The following is a 16474-nucleotide window of genomic DNA, read 5'->3' as shown; positions in this document are numbered from 1 at the left end:
ACCGCTAGCTGTGGCTAATAGCAAGTAGCTAGTTAGCTGGCTAGCTAGTTTCAACTGGAGATTCTAGATTCTAGATAAAAGGTAAGTCAATAATAGAATCCGTTCCACATTGAGTGAGGCGGGTTGCAGGAAAGTATATTTTGTAGAAGGATGAAAAGTCTGATAGGGAAACATGTACGAAAAATACAAAAAACTGGGTATTTACAGGCTATTTACAGACACACGACAGAAACAGAACTGCACTACTTCGCCATCTTGTCCTCAGAACTTTCAAATAACTTGAGGTGTTTTATGATTAATAGTGATGTTGTGCTTTTGGACACTGTCCTCAGGCTCCAGCTTTATGTTTATATGTTTTTATGTTGATGTGCTATTGTTTTTAATTGTTTTTATTTTATTTGTATATTTAACCTATTCTTGACTCTGTGGTTCTTGCACTTGTTTGGGTAACAGGATTTCATTATTTGTATCTACATTTCTGCCTGAGAAATGACACCCTGATATAGTTCTGTGATCTGTGAAACAGTTCTGTTAATCACTGAGGCATTGTGTGTTTGTGTGTTCTTTGTCCTCAGAACTTTCAAATAACTTGAGGTGTTTTATGATTAATAGTGATGTTGTGCTTTTGGACACTGTCCTCAGGCTCCAGCTTTATGTTTATATGTTTTTATGTTGATGTGCTATTGTTTTTAATTGATTTTATTTTATTTGTATATTTAACCTATTCTTGACTCTGTGGTTCTTGCACTTGTTTGGGGAACAGGATGTCATTATTTTTATCTACATTTCTGCCTGAGAAATGACACCCTGATATAGTTCTGTGATCTGTGATATACTTCTGTGAATCACTGAGGCATTGTGTGTTTGTGTGTTCTTTGTCCTCAGAACTTTCAAATAACTTGAGGTGTTTTGTGATTAATAGTGATGTTGTGCTTTTGGACACTGTCCTCAGGCTCCAGCTTTATGTTTATATGTTTTTATGTTGATGTGCTATTGTTTTTAATTGTTTTTATTTTATTTGTATATTTAACCTATTCTTGACTCTGTGGTTCTTGCACTTGTTTGGGGAACAGGATTTCATTATTTTTATCTACATTTCTGCCTGAGAAATGACACCTGATATAGTTCTGTGATCTGTGAAACAGTTATGTTAATCACTGAGGCATTGTGTGTTTGTGTGTTCTTTTTTCTTTAGAATTTTCAAATAAACTTGACGTGTTTTATGATTAATAGTGATGTTGTGCTTGTACTATTTTGGACACACTGTCCTCAGGCTCCAGCTTTATGTTGTATGTTGATCGTATTAAAACAAAGACAACAATCTGAAGTTGTTGTTTTTAAGTTATATATACCATGATTTTTCCGGTCCGGCCCACTTGGGAATAGATTTTCCTCCATGTGGCCCCTGAGCTAAAATGAGTTTGACACCCCTGCTCTAGTACAACCATTAATTGCAACTTCTGTGAACAATACTAGTGCCAAGGTTTGTGCCAAGCTGCAGTTAAGGTGGACTGGGTGTGTTATGTTGGAGACCTGCTGGTAAGCTGTACCTGTCTTCCCAGTTGAGTGAGGACCTCCTTAATGACAGAATCCACCGTGCTGTTCTTGGAGATGGAGATCGATATGTACGCCACGCCAACCCTGTAAACAGAGCCAGGCAGTAGAGATGGGAGATAGAGGTATGGTATGAGGGAAACTTTTACCATGGGAACAACTCATTTGTATCAGCAAAGGATTTGGTCAAAAAGTAATGCACTATTTAGGGAATAGTCATTTGAGATTTGCCCAATGACTAAGTATTGTCCCCCAGCAGTACTCACTTGAGCCAGCCGGCGTAAATCTTGAGGACCTCTGTGTCCTGGGGTTTGGCCCTTAGGAGCCACGCCTCGGGCACATTCTCCTTAAAGATGGCCCTTTCGTCGGGGGTGCCGTTACGGTTGAGGATGTCGTTGTGGTGTAGAGCCTGCTGGCCGTTGTCTTGGAGCTCGTAGTCCAGCGAGTCATCTGGGATGTAGAAGGTCCTCAACGCTGACTCCTGCAGACAGGGATTAGATCAGTGATCCTCCTCCTGGAGAGACCTATTGGGTGTGCAGGCTTCAACACAACTGACCTGATTCTACTGACCAGTAGTACTTATACACTTCACATAGTCAGTGGTGGAAAAAGTACCCAATTGTCAGTAAAGTAAAGATACCTTAATAGAAAATGACTCAAGTAAAAGTGAAAGTCACCCAGTAAAGTATTTGGTTTTAAATATACTTAAGTATCGAAAATAAATGTAATTGCTAAAATATAAATCATTTCAAATTTCTTAATTTAAACAAACCAGACGGCATCATTTTCTTGTTTTTTAAATGTATGGATAGCCAGCGGCACACTCCAACACTCAGACCTAATTTACAAACGAAGCATGCGTGTTTAGAGAGTCCGCCAGATCAGAGGCAGTAGGGATGACGAGGGATATTCTCTTGATATGGGCGTGAATTGGACAATTTTCCTGTCCTGCTAAGCATTCTAAATATAACGAGTACTCTTGGTTGTCTGGGAAAATGTATGGAGTAAAAAGTACATTATTTTCATTAGGATTGTAGTGAAGTAAAAGTAAAAGTTGTCAAAAAATATCAATAGTAAAGTACAGATAAGAAAAAAAACTACTTAAGTAGTACTTTAAAGTATTTTTACTTAAGTACTTAACACCACTGTTGACCAGCTGAAAATCAGGACCTTGAATCAGGCGTGACAGAGCAGGGCTAAAGGCTTTATACCCAGTAGCTATCCAGGAAGGAGTGGTGGTAGAAAATAAATGCACTCTAAAAACATTTAAGCACTTAATGGCAGAAAAAAAATGGAATTAATCCAGTGTTAATCCATTTTAGGGAATGGGGAGAATCTCACCACCACTTCCTCATTCTTGGTTATCCGAGGAATGGAGACCAAACGGAAGTGGCTGCGCTTGACTGCATCGTCCCCATCAAACACCTTGAGAACCTGCTTCCCTGGAGTTTTCAAAAAAACACACTCTTTAGACAAACGTGGTCAGTTCTATGGACCTGTATAATTAGGATTAGGATAGATTACTAAGCATTAGCAAATGCTGCTGAACATTGGGAGCGGTAGGACCCCTGTCAGCTCAGTGTCATGCTCCAAATAGCCCACACAGTTAAAGCACCACAAAATAACTTCCAACAGAAACATTAGGGACTCTCTTTTATAGTTGAAACATGGGAATAATCGTATAGGTTTAGATGTGATTTCAATGATCACAGGGAAACATTAGTGGCCAAATACACAATGTGACAACTCATCCTGTACCTACCTGAATCGACTGCGGTTGCCGGCTGGCTCTCCTTTGTAGGTGCTGGAATCTGGGTGTCAACTTCGTCCAAGTTATCTGATGAAGCAAAGGTCAAGTATAGGTACGTGAAGGCAAACAATGAGGAAATATAATGAACGTTGCATTTGTTTTCCCACAGTTTTTCCCATTGTTTACACACATTGTTTACACACAGTTGGTGTCCTGTGTGGCTCAGTTGGTAGAATATGGCGCTTGCAACGCCAGGGTTGTGGGTTCGATTCCCAAGGGGGACCAGTACAAAAAAATCCTGAAAATGTATGCACTCACTACTGTAACTTGCTATGGATAAGCACGTCTGCTAAATGACTAAAAATGTAAAAATGAAACTGTCTGAAACATGGATGCCATTTAGCGTCTGCTAAATGACTAAAAACTGTCTGAAACATGGATGCCATTTAGCGTCTGCTAAATGACTAAAAATGTAAAAATGAAACTGTCTGAAACATGGGTGCCTTTTTTATTTCAAAGCCAAGCACAGTTAACCGTTGCTCATCTTGCTTGACAAATGACTAGTGATTCATCTAGTCTAACATAGAATAAGAAACCAACGACAAGTTGACACTTGCTCAAAGGCAGATGCCATTCCTGACAGCCTAGGTGCCCAAGTAAGACTTTTTACAAAGGGAATGAAAAGTTGACTGTGTGGTATTGTCGGAGAATGAATTAGGCCTACGTCTCACATTTTCAGAATGGAAACTCAGCCATTCAGTTATATTTTATTGCTTTCTTAATTTACTTTCCAATGTGTATATTTTTTGTGTGCACACTGTCTATATATGTTTGTTCGGTAATGTCTGAGTGTGAAACAGTTGCTGAGAGGATGTGGCTTTGGGTAGGGGGGTGGGGAGGGGTAATGGGTGGTGGAGGCCAATGTTCCCTAAAATTCAGTACTGAGCAAATGTCAGGTCTGTGCAGCTTCCAGCGCACGTTTACTATGAACACTGAGGCTGTACCCACTTTAAGTTAGTGTTAACAGTGGCCATGTAGCCTACTGTGGCTATTTGATCATAATGTAGGCCTACCAGAGTGGCCTACCATCAAAAACAATGGAGAAAATGCATCCCACAACATTTTTACATGGAAATATCTGACTATCATTCAGCCTACAGTAGCAGCCAATGTGTGGTGTTCAATGTAGGCCTACATTCCATGAGACTTTTGAAAGAAAACATGCAGGGCTTGACATTTATCCACTTGTCCTTCAGATAAGGAGGTGACATCTCGTGCTTTTCTCTGTGGGCTGATATTTCCTCTGCGCGGCAGTCCCGGGGGGAGCTGCGTGGCAATATCGGGGCTACTGCGCGCACACGCGCAGCTTAGAGGGAACATTGGTGGAGACCACAAGCTTACCCAGCTCATTCTGGCAGCTCTCAGAGATGCGGTAGCAGTGCATCTTGCTGAAGTTCCGCGAGCATATTCGCACGCAAGCAGGGTGAAGGAGCATGCTACGTAGCCGTCCTAGGTCACACTCTGGTGGCACGATGACATAACAGGCAGCGTGTGTCTGCAAAGGATGAAACAAACGCATTATTTACTATAGTTGTTCTTTAGTGGCGGTACTTTTGTTGTCGTTTTGAGTCTTACCGTAATACCACACCACTCACACCGCATTCCCGCCAGGACGTCCGAGGAGCCACAGGTGCGTCGGCAGACCTTACAGCGTGCACCTGAGGGGATGTTTCCCTCCCGCCAGTGGTGGTGAAGCGTATACTAGGACAAGAGGAAAGAAAAGGAGACAGAGAGAGAGGTGGGTCAAAAAGCAATAAATGAATTAGTCACCACATCGGAAGACCCTCATTATCCTTCTGGATTTGCTTTTATGTAGATCTGACTGGACCAAACTTCCAAACATATTTGATATTGCTCAGCACAGCAGTAATATCTCTCACGTCGTTTCAGTGTGCTTGCTCATGGAACTCTTTGGCTCAAGACGATTCCTCCCCTGACAGAGGCAGGTGATAAGTGTTAAAGCTACAATCTGTAACTTAAATTTTGCCTCAAAAGTGCTACCCTTGCACTAGTCTTCTGTTTTGCCTCTTGGCCTAATGAGTATATAATTCCCAGCAAACCGGGAACATTCCCAGAACATTACCTAAGATTCCCACTAAGTTCTAGTTAAGGTTTTTCTAACATTAGAATTAAAACATTCCCAAATAATTTTTCTAAGAAAATGCTTGAAATGAAATATCCTTGGAATCTTCTTCTAACATTCACTAAAATGTGGTTCACAAAATCTGTAAAAACTACCACAGAACATTCCCCTAAGGTTCTCATTAGGTTGCCAGGGAACATATTAACACATTCCAGTAATGTTCTTAGAACATACTGCTGCAACCAAATGTGGGAGCAATAGAAGTGGTTCTGAGGAAACATTACAGGAACGTTCTGCTAATGTTGATGGATGTTATTTAAAACACCTATAACAACAAGCAGGGAATATTCCTACAATGGTCTCAAAAAGTTATAGTGTGACGTTATCACATGATGGTTCTAATAACGTTCCCTGAACATACTTCAGTCATAAAATGTTGGAGCAATATAATTTGTTCAACAAAAAAAAACAGTCCTGGAATATTCAGCGAATGTTGATGGAGACATTACTACTAACACCTATAACAACAAAAAGGAAACAGTCCTGTGAGACTCTTATAAAGTTATTATGTAAGGTTAAGACATGATGATCCAAAGAAATTCTAAAAACATACTTCAATGATAACGGAAGTAGTTCTGAAAACATTGCTGCAATGTTCTGCCAATATGTATGTGTAATGTAACATTATTATATGATGTTGACAAACTTTTAAACAAATGTCATTTCAATATTCTTACGTCATTATATTTTATTAAGGTATTGTCCAAACATACAGTGCCTTCAAAAAGTATTCATACCCTTTGACTTATTCCACATTTTGTTGTGTCACAGCCGGAATTCAAAATGGATTAAATAGATTTGTTTTCTCACCCATCTACACAAAATACCCCATAATGACAAAGTGAAAATGTGTTTTTAGACATTTTTGCAAATGTATTGAAACTGAAATACAGAAATATCTAATTTACATTAGTATTCACACCCGAGTCAATACTTTGTAGAAGAGTGATTACAGCTGTGAGTCTTTCTGGGTAAGTCTCTAAGAGCTTGCCACACCTGGATTGTGCAACATTTGTCAAGCTCTGTCAAATTGGTTGTGATCTTTGCTAGACAGCCATTTTAGATTTACATTTACATTTACGTCATTTAGCAGACGCTCTTATCCAGAGCGACTTACATTTTCAGGTCTTGCCATAGATTTTCAAGTAGATTTAAGACAAAACTATAACTCGGCCACTCAGGAACATTTACTGTCCTCTTGGTAAGCTACTCCAGTGTAGATTTGGCCTTGTGTTTTAGGTTATTGTCCTGCTGAAAGGTGAATTAATCTCCCAGTGTCAGGAGGAAAGCAGACTGAACCATGTGTTCCTATAGGATTTTGCAGTATTACTTTAGTGCCTTGTTGCAAACACGATGCACATTTTGGAATATATCATAGCCATTAAACTCTGTTACTGTTTTAAAGTCACCATTGGCCTCATTGTGAAATCCCTGAGCGGTTTCCTTCCTCTCCGGCAACTGAGTTAGGAAGGACACCTGTATCTTTGCAGTGACTGGGTGTATTGATACACCATCCAAAGTGTAATTAATAACTTCAGCATGCTCAAAAGGGATATTCAAAGCTTTTTTTTATTTATTTAACCATCTAATGTCTCTAGTGGATTTCCTTATGTTTTGTACACTCAGTACATTCAGAAAGTATTCAGACCCCTTGACTTTTTCCACATTTTGTTACATTACAGCCTTATTCTAAAGTGGATTAAAAAAAAAAATCCCCTCATCAATCTACACACAATACCCCATAATGACAAAGCAAAAACAGGTTTTTAGAAATGTGTGCAAATTTATAAAAAATCAAAAACTGAAATAACACATTTACATAGGTATTCAGACCCTTTACCCAGTACTTTGCGTCGCTGCACAGCTATTTTCAGGTCTCTCCAGAGATGTTTGATTGGGTTCAAGTCCGGGCTCTGGCTGGGCCACTCAAGGACATTCAGAGACTTGTCCCGAAGCCACTCCTGCGTTGTCTTGGCTGTGTGCTTAGGGTCGTTGTCTTGTTGGAAGGTGAACCTTCACCCCAGTCTGAGGACCTGAGCGCTCTGGAGCAGGTTTTCATCAAGGATCTCTCTGTACTTTGCTCCATTTATCTTTCCCTCGATCCTGACTAGTCTCCCAATCCCTGCCGCTGAAAAACATCCCCACAGAATGATGCTGCCACCACCATGCTTCACCGTAGGGATGGTGCCAGGTTTCCTCCAGACATGAAGCTTGGCATTCAGCCCAAAGAGTTGAATCTTGGTTTCATCAGACCAGAGAATCTTGTTTCTCATGGTCTGAGACTCTTTAGGTGTCTTTTGGCAAACTCCAAGCGGGCTGTCATGTGCCTTTTACTGAGGAGTGGCTTCCGTCTGGCCATTCTACCATAAAGGCCTGATTGGTGGAGTGCTGCAGAGATGGTTGTCCTTCTGGAAGTTTCTCCCATCTCCACAGAGGAACTCTGGAGCTCTGTTAGAGTGACCATCGGGTTCTTGGTCACCTCCCTGACCAAGGCCTTTCTCCCCCGATTGCTCAGTTTGGGTGGGCGGCCAGCTCTAGGAAGAGTCTTGGTGGTTCAAAACTTCTTCCATTTAAGAATGATGGAGGCCACTGTGTTCTCTGGGAACCGTTAAAGAACTCAGAACAGCTGTTCTGTTAACATTCTTGCAACATCAAAGGAATGTTTTGTGCACCCTGATACAAACATTATCTGAATGTCAGCACAACTGATCCGTTTTAGTGTTTTGGGAACCTCTCTCTTGTCATATCCCCACAATGTCCCACAACCTAAATACTTTTTTAGGAACTTTTTAAGAACATAAAAAAATATTTCAGGCAAATGTTTTTTTTAACCTATTAGAAACATTGTAATCATTAGCACAACTGGATAGTTGTTTGTGTTTTGGGAACATATATTTTGTGATGTCCCCACAATGTTCCCACCAGACTGTTCCGACAACCTAATGAAACATTCTGGGGACATTTAAAGAACAGATGAAATGTGTTCTGGGAATGTTCTTGCAACATCAGTCGAATGTTTCATACAAACATTGTATAATCATCAGCACAACTGGACAGTTTTTGTGTTATGAGAACATTTGCCGCAACCTAATAAATGTTCAGGGAACTTTCAAAGAACCAATTTTGGTTTGCTGGATTAACATTAAATTAAAAGTTGTGAACACAATGCACCTTTAAGACAGAAGGCTTGGGATACTTACAATGTCCTGACTCCCATCCTGGTGGCAGAGACGACAGTCACCACAACTGAACGCAGCACAGTCTGAGTGGGCATGCAGCTCACAAACTGAAACCCAAAACAGAGGATATATTACTTCGGTCAAAGTCACTACTATGACTGATGGACCAGCTCCCAGTTAGATTTCCCCCAAGGAAGTTTAAAATACAGTTTGAATGTCATGTACGAAAATGTATGCACTCACTACGGTAAGTCGCTCTGGATAAGAGCGTCTGCTAAATGACTAAAATGTAAAAGTACACTCCCCTACTACTGCAGTTTGGATTTGAGATAAATTGTTTCATATTAGGTGACAGTACAGAATGTTACCTTTTATTTGAGGGTCTTTTCATACATATCTGATTTACTGTTTAGAAGTGAAAGCACTTTATAGATCTAGTCCCCCCATTTGAAGATGTCGTAAGTATTTGGACAAATTTCACTTAGTGTATTAAAGTAGTCAAAAGTTGAGTATTTGGTCCCATATTCCTAGCACTCAATGACTACATCAAGCTTGTGACTTTATAAATTGTAGGTCTACAATCTTGTCCCTGACATCCTTGGAGAGCTCTTTGGTCTTGGCCATGGTGGAGAGTTTGGAATCTGATTGATTGATTGCTTCTGTGGACAGGTGTATTTTTATACAGGTAACAAACTGAGATTAGGAGCACTCCCTTTAAGAGTGTGCTCCTAATCTCAGCTCGTTACCTGTATAAAAGACACCTGGGAGCCAGAAATCGTTCTGATTGAGAGGGGGTCAAATACTTATTTCCCTCATTAAAATGCAAATCAATTTATAACATTTTTGACATGCGTTTTTCTGGATTTTTTTGTTGTTATTCTGTCTCTCACTGTTCAAATAAACCTACCATTAAAATTATAAACTGATCATTTCTTTGTCAGTGGGCAAACGCACAAAATCAGCAGGGGATCAAATACTTTTTTCCCTCACTGTATGATAAAAGGTGATACTGTCGCCTCATATGAAACATTTGATTTCAAATCCAAAATGCTGGAGTATAGTAATGTAATATTTTAGTATCACTGTCTAAATACATATGGAGGGGAGTGTATATAAAATCTACTTTGGGTGTGTACACTTGTGTGTTTACTGTCCAATGTAGCCTATGTACACATACGTTGAGGTTTAGCTTCCATATGCAACATCATGACCTGCACACTTCTACTAAGTAAACCTGCAACACTTTGGCCATACGTTGCAAGTACATTGTGATACTGGTGTGATACTGTATGTTGTGAAAGCTCTTGAAAACCAACCTTCACAGCGAATGGCTGTGTTTCCCTCCAGATGTTTTCGACACACACAGCAGAATCTCTTTTTCTGCCCTGCTGGACCAAAGCAATGGGCGACAGGGACCTGGAGTTCACAAATGGACAAAAAAGGAATATGACCAAAAAGACCATGCCGAAGGATTGTCGGGCTAGCATGCACTAACCAGGAGCATGCAGTCATCCATCTGATCACAAGCAGTGATAGTGCAGTTTAACTTTGTGCTGTCACTCACCCGCACCAGCGTCGGGGCCATGCATGAACAGACAGTCCTCACAGTCTTCAGGCACTTCTCATGACACATAAAGTTACACACTAGGGGTGGGAGGAGACACCAGAGTCAGTCAATTAGTCAATTCATCTTTGGAGTGTCAGTAACTAGGCTTTCCAAAGTACCATTCATTTCTTGTAATGAGGTTTTGGTGTTACACTGTCTATAAACTACCTTTGTATAGGTTAATGTACTGTAAATGCATTAGTAATGCCTTCATCCAATAATGCATTATAATACTTGCTAAGCATTCGTAATAGTCTTTATAGATGGGCAATTCTACGGTAACCGAGTGACTCTGAGAATCAGATTTTTTTACTTTAACATTTATGCCAAACCCAAAAAAATTATTGCAACAAAAAAATTGTTTAAACATACAACTTTAAGTAAATGTTTTTTGTAACATTTTCTATGGAAATTGTTAAAAGTGGTCCTTGTACATAGAGTTGTAAGCTTTGTTTAACTTTGCAATCATTGTTGTTGTTGTTGTTGTTTTTTTACATACATTTTTAAGTGAAAATCTGATTCTCAGTGTCACCCAGATGGACACAGTTGTGGCAGTCATGGTGCATTACAATAGACCTACAGTTGAAGTCGGAAGTTTACATAAACCTCAGCCAAATCCATTTAAACTCAGTTTTTCACAATTCCTGACATTTAATCCTAGTACAAATTCCCTGTTTTATGTCAGTTAGGATCACCACTTTATTTTAAGAATGTGAAATGTCCGAATAATAGTAGAGAGAATTATTTATTTCAGCTTTTATTTCATTCATCACATTCAAAGTGGGTCAGAAGTTTACATACACTCAATTAGTATTTGGTAGCATTGCCTTCAAATTGTTAAACTTGGGTCAAATGTTTTGGGTAGCCTTCCACAAGCTTCCCACAATAAGTTGGGTGAATTTTGGCCCATTCCTCCTGACAGAGCTGGTGTTACTGAGTCAGGTTTGTAGGCCTCCTTGCTTGCGCACACTTTTTCAGTTCTGTCCACAAATGTTCTATAGGATTGAGGTCAGGGCTTTGTGATGGCCACTCCAATACCTTGACTTTGTTGTTCTTAAGCCATTTTGCACAATTTTGGAAGTATGCTTGGGGTCATTGTTCATTTGGAAGACCCATTTGCGACCAAGCTTTAACTTCCTGACTGATGTCTTGAGATGTTGCCTCAATATATCCACATAATTTTCCTTCCTCATGATACCATCTATTTTGTGAAGTGCAGCAGTCCCTCCTGCAGCAAAGCACCCCCACAGCATGATGCTGCCACCCCCGCGCTTAACGGTTGGGATGGTGTTCTTCGGCTTGCAAGCAACCCCCTTTTTCCTCCAAACATAACGATGGTCATTATGGCCAAACAGTTCTATTTTTGTTCCATCAGACCAGAGGACATTTCTCCAAAAAGTACAATCTTTGTCCCCATGTGCAGTTGTAAACCGTAGTCTGGCTTTTTTATGGTGGTTTTGGAGCAGTGGCTTCTTCCTTGCTGAGCCGCCTTTCAGGTTATGTCGATATAGGACTCATTTTACTGTGGAGATAGATACTTTTGTACCTGTTTCCTCCAGCATCTTCACAAGGTCCTTTGCTGTTGTTCTGGGATTGATTTGCACTTTTCGCACCAAAGTACGTTCATCTCTAGGAGACAGAATGCGTCTCCTTCCTGAGCGGTATGACGGCTGCGTGGTCCCATGGTGTTTATACTTGCGCACTATTGTTTGCACAGATGAACGTGGTAGCTTCAGGCGTTTGGAAATTGCTCCCAAGGATGAACCATACTTGTGGAGGTCTACAATTTTTATTCTGAGGTCTTGGCTGATTTCTTTTGATTTTCCCATGATGTCAAGCAAAGAGGCACTGCGTTTGAAGGTAGGCCTTGAAATACATCCACAGGTACACCTCCAATTGACACAAATGATGTCAATTAGCCTATCAGAAGCTTCTAAAGCCATGACATCATTTGCTGGAATTTTCCAAGCTGTTTAAAGGCACAGTCAACTTAGTGTATGTAAACTTCTGACCCACTGGAATTGTGATACAGTGAATTATAAGTGAAATAATCTGTCTGTAAACAATTATTGGAAAAATTACTTGTGTCATGCACAAAGTAGATGTCCTAACCAACTTGCCAAAACTATAGTTTGTTAACAAGACATTTGTGGAGTGGTTGAAAAACGAGTTTTAATGACTCCAACCTAAGTGTAGGTAAACTTCCGACTTCAACTGTACTTGTGGTTTATAGAAAGTGCTACTGAATGTGGTTCCTGACAAGGTTATGGCTCGGGTCTATATTCAAACTTTGTTGAAAGGAGCATTAGTTTGTCACAACTCACTGGGCACACACTGCTTGAATCAACGTTGTTTCCACGTCATTTCAATGAAATTACTTTGAACCAACGTGGAATAGACGTTGAATTGACATCTGTGCCCAGTGGGAAAGGAGCAGTGGACCTCAGCTGGTAAGGCTCAAGTCCTTGTCCATCCATTGCAATCTCTGAAGAACATCAAAGAGACTGCATATCTGTCAGGTCCTTCTGTTTGTACCAGGCCATAAGCAGCACAACATATCTACTGAGATATTATGGGCTTGGGCTAGATGGCACAGGAACAAGTGTTCTAATAAGACAAGCTGTCTAACAACAAGAGTGCATGATCGCATCCACCTTCATGGAGGCGACATGCAGTCTATGCTTCACATTTGACACATTAACAAATAGGCTGTTACAGCATTTAAGAATGCACATAAGTCAAAAATATAGCACCATTGTAGCATTATATATATTTCTTATGCCATGTCTAGGGTGTTTAGCTTTTTTTTGTTGCTCTCGAGCATCCAGTCCCCTGTTGCCATGCCGACCAGTTAAAGTATATCACGACTTGTCTGTAGCTGATTGCGCAACAGAGACTTTGCGTTTCCCTTCCTTCGCTCTGCCTGGTAACACTGGGTGCTGTCCATCGTCTTATGCTGTTGTGCAATGCTGCTGTGCTGTCCCTATGCTTCAGTGTAAGGCTAGGGATTGCTTCGTTTCCTAAATGTTCTATTCACATGTTCATGGGAGATACATTTTCAGATGTCAACCATGATGGACACATCATGGAGTAAAGGAGAGGGACTTTACTGAATTTACATTCATTGATAGCATCATAATGCCAGTCTGTGCATGATAACGGCATAGGCCTACAGGCTGCAGTGAAACATTTTTACACACACAAACTCATTGGACACACAGCGACAAGGCATCTTTCACACACACACACGCACGCACACACACAAACAGACACGCACACAACGTTACTACACACATACAGCTCTTCCTCTAGCCTATGACACACTGCGTACTGCTCTATGAACATGCCATACTGTACACGGCGACAATATCTAGACAAGTTTAGAACCTATACGCATTACGTCAACCTCAAAATTCTTCAGTTTGTGCATTCAACAATTCTGGGTAAATTCCCCAATGTCAAGCACATTTTACATTTCAGTTGAGCCGTTTCAACTCAAATGGTCTGATCAAGTGAATAAACAAAAACAACTGTCACGTCTCATGTAAACCAACCTACCTTCACAAATGAATCCGATAAGACCCCATATGAAATCACTGCAGTTGTGGCAGAACGTTGGTTTGGTGAGAGTCACTTTCCTAAAACAATGTCCGGGTGCACTGACATGGTACCTTGAGCGAGACCCAGGAGACTGTTGTGCCTTTTTCCTACCGGACAGGGGGCTTGCGCTTGGGCTTTCCATGATAGAATTCTCATTCTTCGTTCGAGTGCTGTTTGCCATCGTATCTGTGCACCACAAGGGTCGTGTATAATGAAAACGTAGCTAGGGTGTTTGAGTGAAAATATGTTTCCGCTGCCAAGCGGCAAAACCAGCGAGCTCCAGCTACGTTATGCCCAACCGCCGTGTCATTACACTTTGGAGCCAGTGGTGCCAGCTGCTGCTGGAGCCATAGCGGTCATGAAGTTAGCTAACAAAAATAGACATGGCAGTTAGCTCCCAGCATTGCAAAAGAATTATAAACATAAGTCTTGAATGATCCAGAAAGATGGTTAATTGACAAAACACTCAGTCTTGTCGCTCGTCACCAGGAAACATGAAAAGGACGCTTACTAGCTAACGTTAGCAAACGCTCCATTTGCTCGCAAAAAAATGTAAGGCAAGCAAGAAAGCAAGTTCAAAGAAAATCCATAAAAGCAACAAGTATCAACCTAACTAATTAGCGACTTAAATTGCTAACTAAAATGGTTGTTTTTATCCTGCTCACTGTTTTTCTTTGGCAGCTTTTACACATAATCTGCTAGCTACTTCCGCCCGCAGTTTTCATAGCTGTGCAGCGGTTTTTATCCGCCCTCACAAGGTTGGCCCTCATAGCGCCCAGGCATGATGAGTGAGTGACCAGCATCAGAGAATATTCAACACAAATTAAGCACAGCACAAGCAGGGAAGGTCTGCGGGGCTCCTGCAGCCATCTCGACCATAACGCGCCAGCGACCCTATTGCCCAACCACTCATTGTGCAGTTCTCTAGATTATAAAAACGAAACGTTTTTACAAATGCAATAGAAACTATTGGCTGTTGTTCACTAGCCTACTTGTATTGCCCATAATCTTTTGGCATGCAGCATTTCACCTACCATCGGCATCAGTATTTTATTTATCCGTGGTCAAACGAATTGGTGGAAACCTGACAAATCTTATAACCTATCAACTCAAAAGTAAAGTGCATGGGTGTGCTTCATCATAAACCCCAAAGGACCTCTCTCTGCCTTTCATATCGTCCCTGGCATTCAATTCATTAGTCAACCAACTCTTGGGCATAGGCCGGTTAGTGCCACCTAGTGGTATTTAGGTGAAAATACATATGACTACTGACATGACATGAACACTGTTAAATTAATAAACCTAAGCCTAATGTTTATGTCACTGGGGATAGCTAAGAGCATGCAGATCAAGAGGTGGAAATCCAGGGCCCAGATTTTCAATTTTTTTTATCCAGATCAAAATGATCATGTGGTGTTAGATTCTTCTCCTTTAGATTTTTGGATGCAGTTTTTAGAGAACTGAACCAAATCTCAACATATTACATATGCTACAACAAAGATACTTCCATATGATCCCATTACATTTGGGCTTAATATTGTATTTCTAAAGTGAAGGGGAAGACAATTGAATGGGGGTTTAGGATTAAGACAACACAGGATCATTTTAATCTGGATTAAATGTTTTGAAAAACAAGGCCATTGTGACCTGTTTTGAGAGGAATATGAACACATTTGTATTCTATTGTAAGCTTACCTATACTGAACAATAACATGTAAAGTGTTGGTCCTATGTTTCATGAGCTGAAATAAAAGATCACAGAAATGTTCCATACACACAAAAATAATATCTCTCAAATGTTGTGCACAAATGTATTTACATCCCTTTTAGTGAGCATTTCTCCTTTGCAAAGATAATCCATCCACCTGACAGGTATGGCATATCAAGAAGCTGATTAAACAGCATGAACATTACACAGGTGCACCTTGTGCTGTGGACAATAAAAGGCCACTCTAAAATGTACCGTTTTGTCACACAACAGTGCCACAGCAGTCTCATGTTTTGAGGGAGCGTGCAATTGGCATGCTGACTGCAGGAATGTCCACCAGAGCTGTTGCCAGATAATTTAATGTTAATTTCTCTACCATAAGCGGCCTCCGTCGTTGTAGAGAATTTAACGGTACGCCCAACTGGCCTCACAACCGCAGACCACGTGTAACCACAGCAGCCCAGGACCTCCACATCCGGCTTCTTCACCTGCGGAATGGTCTGAGACCAGCCACCTGACAAAACTGAGGTGTATTTATATCTGTAATAAAGCCCTTCAGTGGGGAAAAACTCATTCTGATTGACTGGGCCTGGCTCCGGCTCCCAATTGGGTGGCCGTGTAAAATTGGGTGGCTGTGACTCAGTAAAATCGTTGAAATTGTTGCATGTTTTTGTTTAGTATACATACGTTTATACCAAAGTGAGAAAATAGGTGAGGAATGGACCAAACAGGTCTCGACCAATGATTTATACTGTATATACACACAGTGCATTCGGAAAGTATTCAGACCCCTTTTTCCACATTGTTTCAGCCTTATTCTAAAATGGATTAAAATTATAATGTTCAATCTACACACAATACCCCATAATGACAA

The 16474-nt window shown here is 40.6% G+C and overlaps 1 protein-coding gene across 1 annotated transcript in view; it reads right to left on the bottom strand.

The window, feature by feature from the left end:
- Nucleotides 1–15045, bottom strand: part of LOC121532409 (diacylglycerol kinase theta) — a 31583-nt gene extending 16538 nt beyond the window's left edge. Inside the window, exons 1-10 of the mRNA XM_041838307.2 lie at nt 13851–15045; nt 10251–10330; nt 10003–10102; nt 8708–8793; nt 4940–5065; nt 4706–4859; nt 3317–3391; nt 2896–2996; nt 1821–2035; nt 1551–1641 (exon numbers count right to left, since the gene is read on the bottom strand). Coding sequence (XP_041694241.1) covers nt 1551–1641; nt 1821–2035; nt 2896–2996; nt 3317–3391; nt 4706–4859; nt 4940–5065; nt 8708–8793; nt 10003–10102; nt 10251–10330; nt 13851–14073 — 1251 coding nt within the window. The 5' untranslated portion in view covers nt 14074–15045. The remainder of the gene's footprint in view (nt 1–1550; nt 1642–1820; nt 2036–2895; nt 2997–3316; nt 3392–4705; nt 4860–4939; nt 5066–8707; nt 8794–10002; nt 10103–10250; nt 10331–13850) is intronic.
- Between the last annotated feature and the right edge of the window lie 1429 nt (nt 15046–16474).

This window comes from Coregonus clupeaformis, chromosome 2 (assembly GCF_020615455.1).
Source record: "Coregonus clupeaformis isolate EN_2021a chromosome 2, ASM2061545v1, whole genome shotgun sequence".
Lineage (NCBI taxonomy): Eukaryota > Metazoa > Chordata > Actinopteri > Salmoniformes > Salmonidae > Coregonus > Coregonus clupeaformis.
Note: the sequence above shows the minus strand (reverse complement) of the source record. Positions and strands in the feature narration are given on the sequence as shown.